Genomic DNA, 23004 nt, shown 5'->3' with positions numbered 1-23004 from the left:
CAATGCGAAACGATTCTCTGATCCGATATTCGACGATACGACTTGATGTTCGATGATTTTGATAATTTGATCAGTTGTGTGTACTAAAGATATCATCATACACAGGACACTAAATCGATGATGAGTCCAACTTTGATTAGTATCTGGGGTCAACTTACTGTTCATTTGTGAATGATTCATAATTTAGCATAAATGTTACGTAAAAATCAACTTTCTATTCTATTTATACCATATTTGGTTTAAAAAAAAATGTACACAAAAGTGTGCACAAAAGGTATTCTGTCCCTTTACAGTAGTTGATTTTTAACCAAATTTACATTATAATACCAATAATAGATTATCAGGAGTTTGAAATCTCTGGTTCGGTCCTAATCGTACCATCCTTATACGCCTATGAAAGTCACTGTATCACTTATCAGTCATTTACTTTAGGTGAGGACTCCTGCGACTCCTCTTCTCCTTCCTCATCACTATGCTGCGACGTCTCCATCTCCTCCTCAGACTCTTCCTCTTGGCTCACTGCTGCTCGGGATCTTGCACCACTGTAACATGGAGTCAAAAAAACAAACAAACCCAGGAATGAGCCTCTTCGACAGGAACACAGTGAATTTCATTACAGAACCGAGGTGCATTAGAATACATTAATAGAATTCAAATAAAGTTATTTCCCCAGATGTTTACACATGACAGATATGATACGATCACATAACCTGTTCCTCGACTACTGCCAAACACACACACACACTTTTACAAGCCTGTCATTTGACTTAATTGTTTAATTGATCAGAAAGTGTTGATTAGATAACTCTAAAAAGTTTACACTAAAGCTTGATTCTAATATGTTGTTTCTATGGTAAGCTTTTCCAACTTCAGGACAACTATAAAGAGACTGCTGTTTCTTTAGTAACATGATCACTCTCTAATTGTTTTATTAACTCTAAGAAAAAGTTGCAGCTGCTGTAACATAAGTGACATATAAATGACGACAGGGACGAACTTGACCCACAAACGTTCCACAACATGAAACATGATTGGATAGAAATTGTGATTGTTGGCTGATGTTACAGGAGGTGTTACACCTCACTCATCACTGATTATTTACCTCCAAAAGGTTGATAAGTCCTTACTTATCACCAACAAACGAAACACAATAAATAAATAAATATGCAAAAAAGAAAAACAAAATGTGTTCAGAGCTCAAAAATAATTGGACATCAAAAATAAAACCATTAAAAAAATAAAAACATACATAAATAAATGAATAAAAAAATAAATTAATTAATAATAATAATAAAAACACTATCTAAACCTGTGCTGGGTTTAACACTTGGTCAGGCCTAATTTGGATAATTCATTGTATAAAAAACATTATATCACCAGCTAGATGACTTGACTAATATTGTGTATGATTATACAATAAGTCATGCAATCTCAATAGCGTCATAAATACTTTTTATTCATTTGCTCGATTTCTAGATGTGGAAATTAGTCTACAAATGTTCAGGGAACACAAACAGATCATAAGTAGTGACAATGATAGAAGTAGAGGTCAGCGACATGATGAAAATATTGTATCATGACACATGAAGACATTTCTATAATGTAGGATATCACTGCACCCAAAACAACAGTATTACATTTACTTAAAACATTTTTTTTTACTAATTTAACGATTTATATATTTAATTATTTTATTTACTAAAAATTTATTTACATTCATTTAATTTTACTCCTAAATAATAAACACTTCTGAAAAGGAGAGGAAATTTAGGTGTTTTTTTTTGGAAAACATTTTGCAGTTTGTAAATGTTTTAAAATAATAATAATAAAATAAATAAATAAATAACACATTCTATATATAAAAATGGTATTTGTGACATCCACTAAATTTGTACAGTGATAAATAAGTTCAGAGTGATATGGTCATATCCTCCCGCTCTAAACAGGAGACACATTATTCAGGTGAAATTTCCTACCCTGCTTTTTTAGCTGCCGTTTGTGATTTGGGAGGTCGTCCTCTTCTTTTCTGTGGTGTAGACTCCACTGAATCGCTGGTGGCCTCTGATACTTCCGTTCTGTGGAGAATCACACGATTATAATGCGTCTGTTTATTTGAATAAGTTTGAGAGATTATTGACGTGAAAGCTGACCTCGGTTTGCGGCCTCGTCTGCCTTTAGGTTTAACTTCCTCCATATTTTCGCTGCCTCTATCTTCATCCTCATCTTCCTCTTCCACTTCCGGTTCATCCTCGTTGTCTCCGTCCAGTGGCGCCGCCGCCTTCCTGCGTCCTCTCCTCCCTTTAGCGGCGACGGTCTCTTCTTTGGCGGCGGTGGATTTGGGAGGTCGTCCCCGACGCCCCTTCTTGGGCGGGCTGTTCTGCTCGTCTTCCGTCTCCATGGTCGTGTCGACCAGGCTGCTGTCCTCTGTCCACTGCTCCTCAGCGCCGTCCGTGCTGGTGTTGGCCGCTTTCTTCCGCCCGCGTTTGGCTTTCGACTCCGGGGCTTTGTCCTCCTGGCCGGATGCTGCTCCTCGCTTGCGCCCCCTGGTGGGCTTGTCTCCTTCAGACGGGCTCTTCATGGAGATGTCCTCGTTTTCACTGTGGTCCACGTCAGCGGAGTCCATCCTGAGACAGAACGTTTTAGATGAATGAATAATGATGCTCATTCCTCAGGGCTGCTTTTAAAAACAGTGTATATATTCAGTACAGGCAATAATATAAAAACGTTTTTATAAAATAAGCGTGAAAATAAAAGATTTAATGTTTCTTTCTCCTTTTCTTTCACCTAACTTGACCTCATGCTTTACATAATATCCTAAACATAATCTGCTCAGGAACATGTAGTATGTGTTCAAAACTGCCACTGCCTACTTATAAAGACATGTTTTATAATAATAATAATAATAATTAGACAGTTAAATAACTTGAGTTTCTTAGCTGATAAGATCTTCGCTAATCTCACAATTAACATCAAATTAAACCATAAGAGCCTGAACAGAGGCCATCATCTCTGCTTCTTTTTGAAGTTATTCTTCAAATATTATGACTAAATTTCTGGCTCAATAATAATAATAATAATAATAATAATAATAATAATAATAATAATAATAATGACAGCACTAAGTGCAGCTAGATATTAAAGACATTAAATTTTATATACAATTTATATATAAATATTAATAAATAAAAATATTTTATTCTCCTTCCTTCTCTCTTAATTTGTACAAACATTGAAAAAGCATGCGATTTAAATTCCTGGCAAATCTGTCTAATATTTAATACATGTAAAAAATAAAAAAATAAATTAAACCCTGTGAGTTAAATCCTGTTTATTATAATGCAAACATGCAACATTTATTAAGGAAATTAAGTGTGTGTGTGTGTGTGTGTGGGGCGTGTATCTAGTGTCCCCAATATCCTGCGTGTCTGACTAAAGCATGGCCTGCTGGTCTGATTATACACGTCTGAGGATGTTAATGAATCATATTATGCTGCGTTCAATCGGTTTGCAGGTTCTCGGTCTCCGAGCGCTCCTGCTTCAGAGCTGAAGTGCTCTGTTGATGTGAGCCGGATGCAGTGAAGCTGTAATCACTACGGCCTAGTGATGCAAATGTATTTACTCCTCTATTCAGCTCCGTCTGAATCGCACCTTTTCACCCACGTCTACACCACACAGATATGAGCGCTTCTTTTCACGTCTAAACTAGATGGGACAAGATTTTTTTTTGTTTTGTTGCTTTTGGAAAGGCTGTGAAACGTCTGTACAGCTCTGAAGAAAGCTTCGGAGAAAGACGAATCCTTAATCCGGGTGCTGGGACAAGAACATTACAGAGATGGACAAATTCATTAATGACCTCAAACGGCAATGTGCTGCCCAGGGCAATTAACCTCGGTGTTATTATTAAATTAACCTTGCCCTAATTTGAAGCGGCAAATAAAGTAATTTAACTCGAACGCATGAGGTAATAATATGCGTTAACATTGTACTGTATAGTGCCTGTCTCCTGGAACAGCTGACCTTATGTAGCTTTTATTATTGCTGCTAATGAAGCACAAGAGAAATGCAGCGCGTTAAGAGAATTGTCGTATGATAAAACGTGACAAATTATTTTTCTTTCTTTCTCTGCTAGGTGATCAAGGTGAAAAATAATATATATAAAATATATATTAAAAAAAGTCTGTTGAGAAAGTGAATGAAAACCTGATAGCATGGACAAACAATTTGTTTTGCTGTTTTCTTTTTTAAATTAATTGTAATAGAAAAAAAATGATTTATTAAAAAAATTTAATAAATAAATTCAATTTATATATATATATATATATTTATAAAATTTTCTAAAATCAGGGAAAAAAGTTTATGAACCCAACATGGGCCACACACACGCTACATGTGCCACTATACAAGGACCGGATTCTTGACCATCTTTCACAGCATTGGGAATACAAAAGGATTTCACGTGCAAATACTGCATTCAGGGACACTAAGTGGTGCAATAAAAAAGTGCATACGGTCATTTGAATCCCAAATTTCCACAGAATGTGCTCTGGGAGTAAGGGATAGTGTGATAATGTTACTCTCTTGCCCCTGTCAATCACAGCGAATTACGTGCACCTGGGAGATCGTTTATGTGGAAGAGGGTAGATAGCCCGGTCCTCCCAGTCTGTTATACTGCCCCGTGATCCAGCAGGACCCCTAACTGCTCTCATGAGTCTCAGGGGAAAGCTTCTTAATTATCATGCAGCAACATTTCCTCTTAACTGCAGCGAGGTAAAAATAATGAAAGACGTTGTGTACAAGCCTAGTGTGCTTCCAACACTGGGGCAACAGTTTGGACAAGAGCGACATACGAGTGAACACTCGCTTATTTGTAGAGTCTGGCATATAATTAATGAACATAATTAGCTCATCATACTTTTGAGTTCAATTACATTTGCTGTCGCTTCTTAGCCTGGTTAATTAACGTCTAGTCAAGCACACACACGTTTCCACTTGCCCTGTGGATATGATCGACATGCTCACCCTGACGCTCTATGCATTTCCTCACCTACTTGAGCACATTTTTGTGGATTTTCCTCAGTGTATTCAGCTCAAAATAGGCCGCTGGTGGCTCAGTTGTAGGTTTCTCGCCTACCATGTGGACGGCCCGGGTTCGATTCCCAGCCAGCGCCCAAACCCCAGCCACTGGATACAGTGCTGGTCCCAATGGGAGGGTTGCATCAAGAAGGACAACCTGTGCCAAGTTGTTGAGTGGACCAGTCGGTCTGCTGTGGTGACCCCTCACACATGTAGTGAGCAGCCGAAAGATAAACAATTCAGCTTGAAATTTTTCCTCAGCTTATTCCTATTGGTCCCCGATCTCTCAGACACCCTGTCCATACCTGTTGTCCCACCACTGTTCATCAGATCTCTAACAAATCGACCGACCTGAAACAACTGGCACCATACTACTCTTTCATTTCCGATACAGATGATGAAATCTTTAGTATCGTCTGATACTGACACGTGTGATATTTATTTACCCTGTAAAAAAAAACATGCTAAAACCTAAAGAAAATCATTTGTTTGGATCAAATTTATTTTCCGCTATCTGTTCCTGGGTTTCGGATCGTCTTATTATCTACTCCAGGGGTGTAAATAGATGAGGGTCATGTGCAGTGACATCACTACACCCTAGAAATAAAAAGACATCATCTCTTAGACACTAGATAGTAGCGTCCATTCATATCCAGAAAGAGCCGGTGTGGGTTCAGGTTTTCATTACAACCATGAGTCTACTGAAAGCCAGGTGGAATCAGGTCTGGCTTCTGCTTGGTTGGAATGAAAACCTACATCCACACTGACCCTTTCTGGACACTAGTAATACCGGACACCCGTGATCTACTATCTAGTGTCCAAGAGATGATCTGTTTCTCAGTGATGCGTTTTATTTTTCCCCTAGGGTGTGGTGATGTCACAGCATATGACCATCATCCTTTTGCGAGATGGTACACATGGTAGGAACATCACACTTGTGTAGTCTACGACGTTACTAAAAGAAAAGTTTTCGATAAATGAATTCTGTTAGTGGAAATTCTTCAGTTCTCTGGAGGTTATGTATGCATGCAATCCTCTTACCTTCCTTTGCTGCGGCCTGGTGAGCTGGGATTGGAGTTGCTGCTGGCGTTGCTGATGGTTTCCATGCGAGAGAGTTTGGTTTGTAGCTTGCCTGTAGCTGATAAGGGCTTGTTCACGGCTCCGAGTACGTTCGCCGATTTAGGCTGGAAATTAAGGGGGGGGGGGTGTGAGAGAAAAAGGAGGAGATGAATTGTTAAGGAAAGCACATTCTTGGAGCTTTTTTTATTATTTCACTGCACAAAATACAGGGACATTTGGCACAGGATTTACACTCATCATCCACTTTAATAGAAACACCTACACAATCATGCAGTTAACTAATGCACCAATCATGTGGCAGTACTGCAATGCATAACATTACAGGTCCAGAGCTTCAGTTATTGTTCACTCTGAATGAAGTAAAAAATGTGATCTCTGTAAGCAGGACATGGTTTTTGGTGCCATATGGGCTGATTTAAGTTTTTCAGAAACTGCTGATCTCCTGGGATTTTCACACACACACACATCTCTAGCATTTACACAGAGTGATGAGATAAAAACCAAACTGATCAGGTGAGTGACAGATCTGTGTGGGTGGACATGCCTGGTTAATAAGACCAGATCAGATCAGAGGGAAAAATGGACAGACTGGTTTGAGCTCCCAGGATGGACAGAGTAACTGAAATAATCACTCTTTGCATCTGTAGTGAGCAGAAAAGCATTTCAGCATGCAGGAAACATCGAGCCTTGAGGTGAATGGACTACAACAGCAAAAGACCACACTGGGTTTCATTCCCATCAGACAGGAACATGAAACTGAGGAACAAAGGCTCAAAGGCTGATTAAATAACTGCATCAATGTCCATGTGTTCCTAATAAACTGGATGATGAATGTATCACCTTATACTAACAATCACACACAAAAAGAAAGAATGAAAGAAAGAACGAACGAAAGAACGAGAAGATAGAACAAACAAGAAGAAAGTACAAAAGACGGACATAAATAAATAAAGAAAGAAAGAAAGAAAGAAAGAAAGAAAGACAAAAATAAAGAAAGCAAGCAAGCAAGAAAAAGATAAAAGAAAGACAGACAGAAATGAAGAGCAAGCAAGCAAGACAGAGACAAAAAAAAGAAAGGAAAAGAGAGAAAGAAAAAAAACAAAAGACAGACAAATAAAAAAAAAAAAGAAAGAAAGAAAGAAAGAACAAGAAAGACAGAAATAAAGAGCAAGCAAGCAAGCAAGCAAGCAAGAAAAAAGATAGAACAAACAAAAAGAAAGAACTAACTAAATAAATAAATAAATAACAAGATAGACAGAAATAAAGAGCAAGAAACCAAGAAAGAAAGAACATGTACCTTCCCAGGGGTGAAAAATGACTTCATCTCAGGAGGGAGATAATTTTTTGTGTTGCTGAAATTCTGTAAGAGACAGAGACAAGAAAACATCGAGATTTAATGAATCTGTAGCTCAACTGAAAGAAACTGTTCTATTACTCACACCACAGCACTCTGTCCACACTAACCCCACCAACACCGATCCCACCAACACCGATCCCACCAACACCAATCCCACCAACACCAATCCCACCAACACCGATCCCTCCAACCACACCAACACTAATCCCACCAACACCGATCCCTCCAACCACACCAACACTAATCCCACCAACACCGATCCCTCCAACCACACCAACACTAATCCCACCAACACCGATCCCTCCAACCACACCAACACTAATCCCACCAACACCGATCCCTCCAACCACACCAACACTAATCCCACCAACACCGATCCCTCCAACCACACCAACACCGATCCCACCAACACCGATCCCTCCAACCACACCAACACCGATCCCACCAACACCGATCCCTCCAACCACACCAACACCGATCCCTCCAACCACACCAACACCAATCCCTCCAACCACACCAACACCAATCCCTCCAACCACACCAACACTAATCCCACCAACACCAATCCCTCCAACCACACCAACACCAATCCCTCCAACCACACCAACACTAATCCCACCAACACCAATCCCACCAACCACACCAACCCCTCCAACCACACCAACACTAATCCCACCAACACCAATCCCTCCAACCACACCAACACTAATCCGACCAACACCGATCCCTCCAACCACACCAACACTAATCACATCAACACCAATCACACCAACCCCTCCAACCACACCAACACCAATCCCACCAACACCAATCCCTCCAACCACACCAACACTAATCCCACCAACACCAATCCCACCAACACCAATCCCACCAACACCAATCCCACCAACACCAATCCCTCCAACCACACCAACACTAATCCCACCAACACCAATCCCTCCAACCACACCAACACTAATCCCACCAACACCAATCCCTCCAACCACACCAACACTAATCACATCAACACCAACCACACCAACACCGATCCCACCAACCATACCAACACTAATCCGACCAACACCAATCGCTCCAACCACACCAACACTAATCACATCAACACCAATCCCTCCAACACCAATCACACCAACACTAATCCCTCCAACCACATCAACACCAATCACACCAACACCAATCCCTCCAACACCAATCATACCAAAACTAATCCCACCAACCACAACACCAACCACACCAACACTAATCCCACCAACCACACCAACACTAATCCCTCAAACACCAACCACACCAGCACCAACCACACCAACACTAATCCCTCCAACACCAATCCCTCCAACCACACCAACACCAGTCCCACCAACACCAATCCCTCCCTGCTCATGTGAATCAGTTTATTACCACTGATTTAATGTAGAAGGTCTGTGAAACTCAGACAATCATTCTCTCACCATTCTTTTTTTTCCTGTCTACACCATAAACGTTAAGGTTGTCACGTGATTGAGTAACCAGAACCAGAGGAAACGTCCTGGAGATGCTCCGGTGTTAGAAAATGTAAAGGTTTACCTCCGACTTTTACTGAATGAGCAATTACATTGTTATGTTGTTGCTATAGAAATGAAAAAGTGCCATTTGTAGATGCTCTGCTGTTAGAGCTGCAGTTACTGATAATTATTCAAAAAACGACCTTCTGGCCAATCAGCATCAATCACTGGGATTGATGTTAATTATTTTACTGAACATGTGTGTGGACACCAGTCACACCTTGTCCGGTTGGGTAAAGTAGCGGGCAGGCAGTACGGGGTCTTTGGGTGACTCCAGGCTGTACGTGGTGCTCTTGGAGATGACGATGTTCATGGCCACATCGCACACGGTGTAGAGTTTCTAACAGGAGAGATGTTAAGAAGATTTTTGAGTACAGAAGATTCAATCAATCAAACCTGATGGACTCCAGACAAAAGAAAAGAACCAGAACTATGGGGAAACTATAGAGAAAGGCTCGTGCGGTCACCTCGTTTATCTTCGGATCATCTGGACACTGGCCGTCTTTTGTCTGTTTGATGTTCTCTACCATTTTTCTTATGAATGCGTGACTGTTGTTTTCATTTTTCGCCATCAGGATCTCCAAAATAAACCATAAAGCCCTGAAGATGAAAAGAGCGGGAGGAGGCAGAGATGGAGAGAAAAGTCATTTCTTCGGCAATAAAGCCAGAAGCACTCGCAAAATCAATCTCTCTGGCTTTCCTTCATTTTAAGGCACACAGAAATCTGTAAAAGCCCATTTCTCTCCCTCACACACACACACACACACACACACAGTCTGTGACTCACTCCTTGATGTCTTTGAGCTGCTCTATGTCTTGTACTTTAACGTAGTCGGGGTCGTGAGCCAGCAGGTGGATGGCGTACGGCACCACGTATTCCGGCAGGAGGGAGATCAGCTTTTCTACAGGAGACATACATTCAGTATTATCATCATCATCATCATCATCATCATCATCATCAGTTCAGACATGAACATGGAATCTCAGGGTTTTTTCAGGGATGAGGATTTTCCACACTCACACTGATCTGCAGAGTGAATAACTGAAAGGGGCGTGTCCGGTATCATCCGACCGTGTTCCATTACCAGAGCCTAATTAATCTGAATTAATTTAGCCTGACAAAATGAAGGGCCAAAACATCTGCCAAGAAATTAATTTGATAGGAAAGGCGCCTCAAAGTCATTCAGCTCACTGACTATGTCCTTTAAACATTTACGTCCATGTAGAATTTGTTCCTCTTTATACACCGATCAGGCATAACATTATGACCGCTGAGAGGTGCCGTGAACACTGTTGATCTCCTCATCATGGCACCTGTTAGTGGGCGGTATATATTAGGCAGCAAGTGAACATTTTGTCCTCAAAGTTGATGTTAGAAACAGGAAAAATGGACAAGCATAAGGTGTTCCTGGTCTGCAGTGGTCAGTATCTATCAAAAGTGGTCCAAGGAAGGAACAGTGGTGAACCGGTGACAGGGTCATAGGTGGTCAAGGCTCACTGATGCATGTGGGGAGCGAAGGCTGCCCCGTGTGATCCAATCCAACAGATGAGCTACTGTTGCTCAAATTACTCAAGTTGTTCATGCTGGTTCTGATAGAAAGGTTTCAGAACACAGTGCAGAACAGTTTGTTGTGTTTCGACTGCAAAAGGGGGACCACCATAATATTAGGCAGGTGGTCATAATGTTATGCCTGATCGGTGTATACACACAATACAACTATTGAGAGAACTGTTGAATTTTCATCAGAAAGTCTTCATCAGTCTCTGATGTTATATTACCGGGTCCACAGTAACACCTCATTTACAGGAACTTGTCCATATTGTTACACTGATGTTTATTTAATATTTATGGACAGAGTTGACAGTGTTCGAGAAACATTACAGACCTTTAGTAATTACTAACAGGACAAGCTGTGTTTTAATGTCTATAAAAACATCAAGTAAGAAAGAAATCTGGTGAAGGTTGCAGTTGTTATATTAGAGATATCATTTACGAATGTTCCACAATGTTGAAAGCAACTATAAATGGTTAAAAAGCACAAAGTAATATTGGGAAAGTTAGTGTGGTATAAGGGGAATGTAAAATCGTAAAAGTAACTCACAAAAGAATCGCACCATTATTACTGTGATTTATGTGAACAAAGAAAGAAAGAAAGCAAGAGAAATATAGATAAAGAAAGTAAGAATGAAAGGGAGCAAAAGAAAGGGAGCAAGAGAAAGAGAGAAAAAGAGGGAGAGAGAAATATAGATAAGGAAAGTAAGAAAGAAACGGAGCAAAAGAAAGGGAACAAGAGAAAGGGAGCAAGAGAAAGGGAGAAAGAGAGAGAGAAATATAAAGAAAGAAAGAAAAAGAAAGAAAGAAAGAAAGAAAGAAAGAGCAAAAGAAAGGGAGCAAGAGAAAGAGAGAGAGAGAAATATAGAGAAAGAGAGAAAAATATAGAGAAAGAGAGAAAGAAAGAAAGAAGGGAAGAGGGAGAAAGAAAAAGAAAGAAAGAAAAAGAAAAAGAAAGAAAGAAAGAGGAAGCAATATAGATAAAGAAAAAGAAAAAGAAAGAAAGAAAGAAAGAAAGGGGAGAGAGAGAGAGACAATAAAAGATATATAAAGCTGTTGAGGTGGGAGGAAAACTTTAGCAATTCTTATGAAGAGCTATTCCTTTGTGATAATATCCGTGTCGTTTTGGCTGTGCAGAATGACCTTATGAAATATCAGGGTTATAACATGTAGTTTAGTCATGTGTGTGTGTGTGTGTGTGTGTGCGCGTGTATGTGTGCGCACGCGTGTGTGTGTGTTTTTCATTTGTTGAAATGTTTTATTAAAAATGAGTTAGGGATGAGCTAATATAGAACCGTGACTAGCACTCCCTGTGATACAGTGTGATGGAGGAAGGAAGGTAGGTGTGTCCATGTCCTCACCGCTGACCGCGGCGTGCTGTTTGATGTACTCCCTGCGCAGGTTGATGTTTTTGACCAGGCACTGGCGAGCGTGAGCCCTGCGCTCCTTCACCGGGTCTTTGGCGCACAGCGCGAACACCGCCAGGTACTCCAGCGGCAGCCGCAGCCGACACAGGCCCTTGTGCAGCTTCTGAGCGAAAGCCTGACGCACCTGGTAACATTCATCCTGAAGACAGAGACGGCGTAATGACTGACAGTGCATGAGTGAGGGAATGAATGAAGAAATGAATGAGTATGACTGGAATTAAAAGACGTGGAGGACAACGTCGAGCTCTGCTCCCATCAAATGTGTGATCAGGCAACATGCAGCGAGCTAAAACGCCAGCATATGGCCATCATAACACCAGCAGCAGGACTGACAGAATGATTCAGCAGGGCTGTTTGATACGGAGCTCGCCCTGCACCGCTTCTCATCATTAAAACAGATGAGGCCGGGTACTAAAGGTGACTTAAGAGCTCCGGCCCTGTAATGAAGCACGGAGCAGCGGTGTTCCAGGCTTACGTTGATGACGAGAGCACAAAGCTGGTACTGCTCCAAGGTGATGATCTCATGGTAGCAAGGCTCCTGAGCCAGACGCAGCACCGCGCAGCCGGCCGCCAGGCGCAGACGTGACATATCCGGTTTCCTGAACACACACACACACACACACACACACAGGATCAAATCAGAAACACAGACACTTCATTCTGTTAATTATAACTCATTTGGCTTTGTGAACTTGGACAAAAGGTTGCTATAGTAACCTCCGACCCTTTTTCTGTTAATAAACAATGTGACTTTTTTTTGTGGGTGGAGCTTAGGTGGAGGGAGAACGATTTCCCTGACCAAGTTATCAAGTTCTGTTAGTTTGTTTTTAAACAATGACTGGTCAAAATCCTAATGTATCTGACTCTCTTAGGTCACTCACTGTCCAGGACTTACTTACACGCTTACTCGATATGACAGGATGACCTCCGGGTGAGTGACCTGACATCTATGACTATCTGAGCGCTTCTGGCAACAGTAGAAAGGGAGATGACAGACAGTTTCCATTGTTTAGTCTCCGGTCATTAGCTACCAGTTAGCTTGAAACCTTGCGTTACATGATAAACCATTTAACTTGTTCCCTAATCTCTGATGAGGTGTGCATGCGCAAGAAATATTTAGACACGTAACCAAACCATACCAACAGCTTCTTTAACCTTATCTGATATGAAGTGTGCTCTACGAATTCGAATTTTTGATGATCGTTTCTGTCCAGTCCGCTCGTTTAATTGGGTTTGACCACAGCTGCCTTCGTTTTATTCATCTGGCATTGGCAGCAGGTATGCGGTAAAACTCCAAACTGGAGCCTGTACTCCATCCATGACGTTCGAGTTCCTCATGTAGCGGACTCTGTACCGGTTTGTATTGGCCGCCTCCAGTTTACCCGTTTGCCTTGCCTCCAGCTAGCTCTGTGACGTAATCGTGACTTCAGCACAAAAAGGGTCTAAAGGATTCACTTGTGAAGATCTCTGGATCTTAATATATATAGTTTCTTAAACAAGGTTACGGAAAGAGTCTACAGTGTCACAGAAAGCTTTCTAATCAGGAAATATATATTTTGCTTTATTATATGAACAATTATGCCTGCACTACTATACACAGATACAAAGGAGTGCTCTGCTCCTTTCCCATCACCCGATCATATCTGCTAATAAACTGCGAGCTAGAAGAATCTTACCCCATCTTGCCCTGTTCGGTCAGATCTCCATCGCTGTTCAGTATAGCAGTGAGCATCCTCAGCGTGGAGTTTCCTGACTTGCTCTGGTTATTCTTCACGCCGAGCAGCCACCGCACCATCAGCTTAATGCCCTGAATCTGAAACGAAGATTGAAGAGAACAGACATGTCTGATAAAGCAAGAGAGATATTTATTTAGAGCTGCTGGAAAGAAAACAGCGATTCATCAACGTCACAAAATGGTACACTCCGGGGCTGGTACCAACAGTGGGAGATAATAACTACATCTGTGGCAATCTGTGTCTCGAGCTCGCGCTGTGACACGCAAAACGATATCGGCAAATCTCATCAGCTAGTGTGCCTTTTTAAGTATTTTATATAAATTATACAGCACTGCCAACATATTTAGAAACACTTAGCCTTCTCTGTACGATCACAGCTATGCATTTTTGCAATTTATAAGGTGTGGCCTACCTTTGCCAGGGTTTCAGGGGAAACTTCATCATCTGGAACCCAGAGCTTGGTCGTTTTCTTGCCAGGAATCTTTGAGACAGATGAAGAAGAAGAAAAAATACAGATAAAAATCATCTGGCATTCAAAAGCAGGGTCTGTCTGCCAACAAGCAGAGCAAGGAGATTTATCACTCACTTCTCAGATCAGGCCTCAGTATTTTCAGTGTAATGCTTTTTAAGAGCGGATTAATGGCACTTTAAGAGCTTTTAATTCTCTACACGTGTAGCGCTACGCAGGCTATACTTTATAAAGCATTACGACAAACAACAATATGACAAAAACATTGCCAATGTGATTTATAATGAGTGAGATCACAGCTATCGCAAATCATTTTATAAACCTTTTTTCCTGAATAATAAAACTTTCTGTAAGCCTTATGTGGGGAAACTGACCTGTTTTTATATTTTTACTAAAAGTGTTGTGCATTTGTTGTAAATCCTCCACATTTCCTGATGCTTTTTTGAGAGCTGGATTTCACAGCCAGGGCCTGCAATAATCTTTTGTTTCTCGTGCTTCTACTGTTGTAATTTGTTACACAAATTATAAGCATCACAAAAACCTGCGACAATTTTATTGTTAAATGTGATCTAGTAACTGCAAACATTAGTCACAAATGTTATCTATAACATGTTTGGGATTGAGATAAGGACAGTAAGTGTGAAGGACTTTTCTGTAGTGCTTTTAAAACCACAGTAAAGTCCTTTGACAGAACCAAAGGTCCTGAATGAACGGGACCAAAGGGTCAAAAAAAAGTGAACACAAGTCCAGGATTAATTACATTTCTTCTTCTTTCTGCTTTTCCCTTCAGGGGTCTCCACAGCGAATCATCTCTCTCCACCTATCCCTATCTTCTGCATCCTCAACACTAGCGTCATATCCTCATTTATTCCATCCATATACCTCCTCTTTGGCCTTCCTCTTTGCCTCCTGCCTGGCAGCTCCATGTCCAACATTCTCCTACCAATATACTCACTCTCCCTCCTCTGAACATGTCCAAACCATCTTAATCTGGCCTCCCTAACTTTGTCCCCCAAACGTCCAACATGAGCTGTCCCTCTGATGTACTCGTTCCTAATCCTGTCCAACCGTCTCACTCCCAAAGAGAACCTCAACATCTTCAGCTTCAGCTACCTCCAGCTCTGACTCCTGTCTCTTCCTCAGTGACACTGTCTCTAAACCATACAGCATGGCTGGTCTCACCACTGTCTTGTACACCTTCTTGCTGAAACTTTTCTTTTTTCCCCTTCACACCACTCTTTTGCTGTTGACATACAGTTTCCCAATGATCATGAAACACTACCACAATGATCGATATGTATTTTATATCATATTCTGCAATATATTATAATTGTAATGAGTCAATTCTGTAACATTAACATAAATCTAAACAAGAAGATATTCATCATACCGCACTTTTCTACCATTTTTTTTTACTCCATTTATAACTAATAATGTCAGTATTTATTGTACATAATGCCTTATAAGTATAAGTATATTTATTTGTCTGATCTGCCTTTAACTCAAATAAAAAATCTTTAAAGAATAAGCCCAAGATGGAAAAAAACCTTTCAAAGCATTACATACAACTCAGAAAATAATCAGGTTAATATAAGGTTAGAAATGATCTATGCTAAATAATGAAAGCAAACCTGTAGTTAGGAAACGAGTGATTTATTAACACACACTTTACTGTCGGCTGATGAGGGGTATTTTGAGATGTCTAAGATTAGCTTAAATATTTAGGACCTCTATAAATTGATTGTGTGACACAGCAGTTAATAAGATGCCGCTCTGTTTTACTCACCCTGTCGTTCATTAGCAGATCTTTCACGATGAAATTAGCCACCAGTGATTTGAGCGGTCCGGCAAACTGCTCGGGTGCCAGCATAGCCAAGTGACCCAGTGTGGTGAGAGGAGTGATCAGCTGCTCCATGTTCTCCGTGTCCAGACTTTTATGCAGAGGCTACAACAGAGGAGACGCTTAATCAGCCTGATACACACAGAGTGGTGTCAAATTTCCACTGATGGTACACACCAGATAAAACGATATAGTAGCACTTATTGCTTTTACTTTAAAGGGCCCATATTAAAGTAGAGGTGAGATTTGATGCTAGTTTTTAAACAAATAACAGCTATAGAAGGTTTGTTCTGACACAATTTTCATATATCAGGCATAACATTATGACCACCTGCCTAATATCCCCTAAAATCCTTACACTTGTCCATTTTTCCTGCTTCTAACGCATCGACTTTGAGGACAAAATGTTGACTTGCTGCCTAATATATCCCCCCCACTAACAGGTGCCATGATGAGGAGATCATCAGTCTTATTTTAGTGGTCATAATGTTATGCCTGATCGTTGTATACTCTTAAATCAGATTCTACTTTATTGTCATTCTTCCTCGTTACGGATGTGTTGCGTGAGCGACGAAATGTTTCTCCAGGGCATGGTGAAAGATTTAACAATAAAACAGGTGTCAGACAATAGACTATACACAACGCTACACAACAGACGTGAAGCACAGAAGAATAGAGTCTAGACAGTAGACAGGTGATAAATTACCAGGGTACATTTAATATTCCAGTGCACAGTAATACGGTCCCTCTAGGATTTCGTGACTTTTGGGCACAGAAATTAATGCTGTATCAAGCAAATCCCACAAGCTTACAGGTTTTATCACAACGTGTGTTCAGCTTAAGCCTTCTTTGATTCTCGTGTATGGAATAATAGTATAACTAACTACACGTGTCCACTCTAGGTGTTTAAAAGAAGTATTCTGTGCTTGCAATTTCACCGACTTGAGTAGAATTTCACAAAAAAAATCTCTGCAAGTTTCATCAGAAGCTGTGAAATCCTGTGGAGACTTACGTTGTCAGGTGATTGTTAAAGTGTGTGTGAGCACAGGGCTCCTGAGGTGTAAAGTGAGAGTAGAGGGCAGTCGGCAGATCAATAGGCTTGAGGTGGAAGTTCACAGAAAGAGGTGACTGATTTTCAAAGCTCACCTCAAAAATCTGTGCAAAGTGGGTGTCTCTGTTGGAGAACATGGCGTGGATGCAGCGGATGGCGTACTTGGCCTGGCGTGGAGGTCCCTTCTTGGCTTTATGTTGTAGCACCGGTAAAAGAACCCTGGCGGGGGGGCGAATATCATTTACATGATTGAACTGTGTGTCTCAGAGATTATACATTTAACCAAATAGATAGATAGATAGACAGACAGATGGACAGATAGATAGATAGACAGACAGACAGGTGGATAGATCGACAGACAGACACATAGACAGGCAGGCAGACAGACAAATAGATAGATAGATAGATAGATAGATAGATAGATAGATAGATAGATAGATAGACAAAGACAGACAGAAAGACAAATAGATAGATAGAGACGGATAGATAGACAGACAGATAGACAAATAGACAGATAGACAGACAGAAAGACAAATAGATAGATAGACAGAGACGGATAGATAGACAGACAGACAGAGACAGATAGATAGACAGACAGATAGACAAATAGACAGATAGACAGAGACGGATAGACAGACGCATCACTCACGATTTGATGTGTGGGAAGCTCTCCTCCAGTTTTCCGCCGGTGTTTTTGAAGATCTGCAGCGCTGCCTCTGCCACCTTTTCGTCGTCCATTTTCAGACAGCCGAGAAGAGACTCGAACGTCTCGGCCGAGTGGAAGGACACGGGGTGAGTAAACGACAAAACCTGGGGGCGCAACATGCTCGTTAGCCTCCTTTTTGGAGTTTGAATACAACACTGAGCCAATCCGATTCCAACCTTTAATATTGGGCAGGCTTGCGGTCAGAAAAGTTGTTAAATGTTTGTTAAATATCAGTAAAAAAAAAAAAAAAAAAACTAAATCATGTAATTATAACAGGATGAAATCATTTCTCAGCCTCATCATCATGCAGAACTTGATCCTTGGATACCTTGAGCAGCTCTAGCCCCGCCCTGATGGCCTGCTCAGTGGGTACACCTTCATCATCGTCGTCCGCAGTTCCTTCTATAGACTTGTTCACTTGTTTTATGAGCGCACTACGGATAAAACAATAAATAATCAAAAGAGAGAGAGGAGGAGAGTCAGACAGCAGAATGAACAGACGGGATGATCAGAGTTAGTGTTAGAGTATGGTACCTGATTGACTCTGTGTCGATATGAACAGGAGCGATCCTCTCCAGTAAGAACTTCACCATCTCTAGGAAAGGGTTACTGGGTTGTTTGGGGCTGCCCAGTTTTTTTGTGACCTCTTTCTGTATAAAACATGACCACAAGTCTTAGGTTATCGCACGCAATCGGATCAGAGTAAAAGCACAAGGGTGCACTTCGGCACACAGAACGGATTAATGCTTTATCGATAAAGGATATCTGGATCCCGGGCACTTACACTTAAATGTAGGCCTTCCTTTGTGAAGTAAGTAAAAGCCATTGTACCATTTATACGACACCTAGGAAGAAATCTGCAGACTGTTTTCCACCTTTGTGAAAAAATGTGTCTTAATACAAAATCCTTCTAGTAAAGTCTTTATACTCAGTGGCCATCTTGGCAACACTCCCAGACAGCCGAGTTCAACTAGGGGTCATTACTTAACTCCAGACGGTCAACCAGGAAAAATAAAAGAAAACACCCCCTCTACTTGGAAACTCATGATGCGATGGTCTGCTCAAAGTGTCAGAGTCAAACAAACTAGCAGTGAATACCTTTAAACAAGTTACACAGGATCTAGTATCAGTATTCTTTAGTTTTGAGGATGTAAATATTCATCACTCAGCAGTTAACTAGCTAGATTTTTGCTAGCAAAAGATTACCATGTTAGCCAAGCTACCCCACACTTAGAATATTGTGTCAAGTTACAAAACACACACACACATTGATCAGGCATAAAATTATGACCACTGAGCGGTGCCGTGAATAAGACTGATGATCTCCTCATCATGGCACCTGTTAGTGGGTGGGATATATTAGGCAGCAAGTCAACATTTTGTCCTCAAAGTTGATGTTAGAAGCAGGAAAAATGGACAAGCGTAAGGATTTGAGCGAGTTTGACGAAGGGACAGATTGTGATGGCTAGACCACTGGATCAGAGCATCTCCAAAACTGCAGCTCTTGTGGGGTGTTCCCGGTCTGCAGTGGTCAGTATCTATCAAAACTGCTCCAAGGAAGGAACAGTGGTGAACCAGAGGCAGGGTCATGGGCGGTCAAGGCTCACTGATGCATGTGGTGAGAGAAGGCTGGCCCGTGTGATCCGATCCAACAGATGAGCTACTGTTGCTCAAACTGCCGAAGAAGTTAATGCTGGTTCTGATAGACAGGTGTCAGAATACACAGTGCAGTTTGTTGCGTTTTGTCAGCAAAAAGGGGGACCGATACAATATTAGGCAGGTGGTCATAAAGTTATGCCAGATCTATGTATATATACATACACACAGAGAGAGAGAGAGAGAGAGAGAGAGAGAGAGAGAGAGAGAGAGAGACTTTCAGTGGTCAATTTTGATATTTTTTAAAAATACCTTTGAACATCAGTTCTTCAACAATCTATTTAATTAACCTGGAACACAAGGTCAATCTCTCAATCTCAGCACATAAAGTTAAGATAAAAGTCCTTACCACGCAAACCTCGGCCTGCTTGCAGGAACAGGTCGGGCTGACCAGAGTCTCCAGCTGCTTCCTGATCTTCTCATCCTCCTCCAGAACCTGCGCCAGCTTCTTCACAAAGTCCTGCGCTTTCCCTGGATCTGGCAAGTTTCCTAAAAGGAAAAAGAAAAATTGTAAGGAATAAACAGACCCAGCCAGCCGTGGTGTTCCTTCTCTATTATAACATGATACTATGACAAGCTGAGACTTACGTGTGATGACCATGACCTTTGAGAAGACCGCTTTATTATAGGAGTCCGACTGAAAGGAGGCAAAGTTCATTTCAGTTTAATTGTCAAGCACGAACACGACACTGCTCACTTTATCACCTGAGAGAACTCACTTTTGGCTGTTTGACCAGATCCAGCAAATCTTTGACGTGGTGTCGCAGCATGTTCTGGCACTTCCACATTTCATTCAGGGCTCTGAGAATAAAACAATACGCCAGTATTAACACCTGAGATTCATAAACATACAAAGTATTCTGTATATTAGCTTGTACAAAACTTTTCCAATTACAAATCATATACTAAAAGGAAAGACCTGCGAATGCATTAAGACAGAAATTAAACACAGAAGGGGGGATGCTGCTACAGGAACATAATCAGTGATGTGCTCTGATGTGATAAAGCCTGACTAATGGACTTACAACAATTTTTTCACTCGCTGAAAAACGTGATACTGTTTATCCATTTATAGTTAATCTTTATTTAAATCTTTTCATCACATATCCTAGCTGAGGAAGTTGTGGTCAGAGCGCAGGGGGCAGCTATGATACAGTGCCCCTGGAGCAGAGAGAGGGTTAAGAGCCTTGCTCAACAGTGGAGAATGGTGGTGCTGGGGTTTGAACCCTGATCAACAACCCAGAGCCTTAACCACTTGACCTACCACTGCCCCTAAGTGATCATGTTATCCCTTATAACAGCTAGAAACACTTGTTCCATCCCCTCATTTTTTTTAAAGAAGAAATAAACAAAAAAACAACACTCTTGTCCCTTCAGAAAGAACCAACAATGGAGACTCCTTACCTAAACTCTGTTAAACAGAAATCACTTTATTATTAGTTAGTTACTAAAAAAAAAGAAGAAATGAATCAACACTTTCTGACCAACCAGATTAGAGGAAATGTGAGGCTTACTTTACTGCGTTCGAGTCCAGCGTAGCATACAGGTAATACAGACACTTCATCCGTTCTGCAGTCTCCAGATTATGAGGCACCATGTACTGGGCGAAGATTCTCTCCACGAGCAATCTAACAAAAAGACAAGATAAGATCAGACATGTGAGTGATGAGCAACACAGCAGAAAACAAAATCATCAACACTTTTTCCAGAAAGCTGTCACGGATGTTTCAGGTTCGGAACCAAGCACTTAAACTCGATTATTGTATTTACTCTGATACATACATGCAACTATTTTATTTTAACAGCAGCACTTGTTTCATAGCGATCCCATAATATTCATTATAATCAAGTTTAACAAGGCTCATTGATGCACGTGGGGTGCGAAGGCTGGCCCGTGTGATCCGATCCGACAGACGAGCTACTGTTGCTCAAACTGCTGAAGAAGTTAATGCTGGTTCTGATAGAAAGGGGTCAGAATACACAGTGCAGGACGGGTCAGGGCTGTTTTGGCAGCAAAACAAAGCAGGTGGTCATAATCTTATGCCTGATCAGTGTATATCTCCCCTTTGATTATGTATAAACATAGCATGGGCAGGTCTGTGTGCTGGAGAATTCCCTGTGTGACCTGCTCAATTTCCAGGATCCATAACCTTGGTGTAGATTTTTGTCTCTCCTCCATTTTCTTTCCTTTTCTTCATTCACACCCATTTCACCTGCTCTGTATTTTGTCTCTAGCCTTTGAGTTATTTCTAGCTGCTGTTATTTTTTATTCCCCTTTACTTGATAAATTCCACTTCTGCCTTGTTCATGTCTTTACTCTCAGCCGTCTGTGCACTTGACCTTTTATGGAGTTTTGTGGGCGTCGCCACATGCAAATGAGCCGTGTCGAGAAGACTCTCTTCTCTCTACAGATGGTCAGCGTATGAATGGGAATACATAGAAAACCAGCCTTGTTTTTAAAAACTTTCTGAAGATTACGTCAGAAGTCATTTCATTTGATTAGAAGAAAATACACGTAGAAACGTCTTCACTAGTCTAATAAACAAGGAAGGCTAAATGATAAGTAGATTTCAAGGCATACTGTGTGGACATGAACGCCTCGAAGTCCAGCAACTATTGCTTATCACTATAATAATAATACTATAATATGCGTGGCAGGAAAACCTTAAAAGTATCTTTCTTACGTATATGACCTTGATCCTGTTTGAATCAAACCCAAAACCTAATAAGCCTATTTCATACAAATCTCACAAACATTCAAACACTTCTGCTTAGTGCACTAATGAGAGTCTTGGACATACAACTCGACAAAGTGGAAAACAAAAATAAGCTGTGTGATGGACATCTCAACATATTTAGCGTGATTATATATTCATCTCGCAGGCAACAGTGTCATCACTACAATCTACACACACCGATGTGCAAATACAAATACAGAGGTGTGATAGAACACTGTGAAATGTCTGTATATATATAGACAGGAAATGAATGACAAAGCTGTCAGAATGCTTGCTCTCTCTCCTCTGAGTCTGCGTACACTTTACCCATTATATCCATGCCTTCTCCCTGCAGCGCCTCCATCCCTCCAGGGGCAGGGGCGGGAGGGAGAGTGTGTATTCATAGCTCTCGACATCATCATCATTATTATTCCCTCTCACACAGCCCCGGAACGGTGCAATAGTGAGAAAGCTAAAGAGCTGATGGCAGGATTCACAAGACAAAAACAGCTCCAGCTCCATAGAGTGTTTAAAAACAAAATGAACATCTGGAGCTGATGCTGTTGTGTTTATCTCCGCATCCTCTTTATGAAGCAGTGCCAATTCATCATGAAGCCTATTTATAAAGGGGTAACAGTGGCTTTTTTTTTTTTTATTTAATTTCATAAAATAACACTTTTTCTGGTGCAGAATATATTTGGAAGTGTCTCCTGTCAGTCATCTTATAGACATTATGGAACCTAGAGGCGGAGCTTTGTGGACATGGGCAGGTGAGACCCAATCTTAGGAAAAAAAAAATGAC

General features: G+C 41.0%; 1 protein-coding gene across 2 annotated transcripts in view; it reads right to left on the bottom strand.

Moving 5' to 3' along the window:
• Window positions 1–23004, bottom strand: part of pds5b (PDS5 cohesin associated factor B) — a 50411-nt gene that overhangs the window by 2239 nt on the left and 25168 nt on the right. For both annotated transcript variants that reach the window (XM_058413672.1, XM_058413671.1), the window contains exons 13-33: window positions 21000–21113; window positions 20205–20286; window positions 20074–20122; window positions 19835–19974; window positions 18364–18479; window positions 18158–18263; window positions 17773–17933; window positions 17219–17342; window positions 16019–16177; window positions 14176–14244; window positions 13704–13840; window positions 12503–12626; window positions 11962–12166; window positions 9836–9950; window positions 9516–9648; window positions 9269–9388; window positions 7451–7513; window positions 6115–6257; window positions 2151–2624; window positions 1977–2075; window positions 428–542 (exon numbers count right to left, since the gene is read on the bottom strand). In XM_058413672.1, the coding sequence (XP_058269655.1) occupies window positions 428–542; window positions 1977–2075; window positions 2151–2624; window positions 6115–6257; window positions 7451–7513; window positions 9269–9388; window positions 9516–9648; window positions 9836–9950; window positions 11962–12166; window positions 12503–12626; window positions 13704–13840; window positions 14176–14244; window positions 16019–16177; window positions 17219–17342; window positions 17773–17933; window positions 18158–18263; window positions 18364–18479; window positions 19835–19974; window positions 20074–20122; window positions 20205–20286; window positions 21000–21113 (2848 nt within the window). The remainder of the gene's footprint in view (window positions 1–427; window positions 543–1976; window positions 2076–2150; window positions 2625–6114; window positions 6258–7450; window positions 7514–9268; window positions 9389–9515; window positions 9649–9835; window positions 9951–11961; window positions 12167–12502; window positions 12627–13703; window positions 13841–14175; window positions 14245–16018; window positions 16178–17218; window positions 17343–17772; window positions 17934–18157; window positions 18264–18363; window positions 18480–19834; window positions 19975–20073; window positions 20123–20204; window positions 20287–20999; window positions 21114–23004) is intronic.

Source organism: Hemibagrus wyckioides, linkage group LG17 (assembly GCF_019097595.1).
Source record: "Hemibagrus wyckioides isolate EC202008001 linkage group LG17, SWU_Hwy_1.0, whole genome shotgun sequence".
Lineage (NCBI taxonomy): Eukaryota > Metazoa > Chordata > Actinopteri > Siluriformes > Bagridae > Hemibagrus > Hemibagrus wyckioides.
The sequence above is the reverse complement of the archived record's forward strand: the minus strand, read 5'-3'. Positions and strand labels throughout refer to the sequence as shown.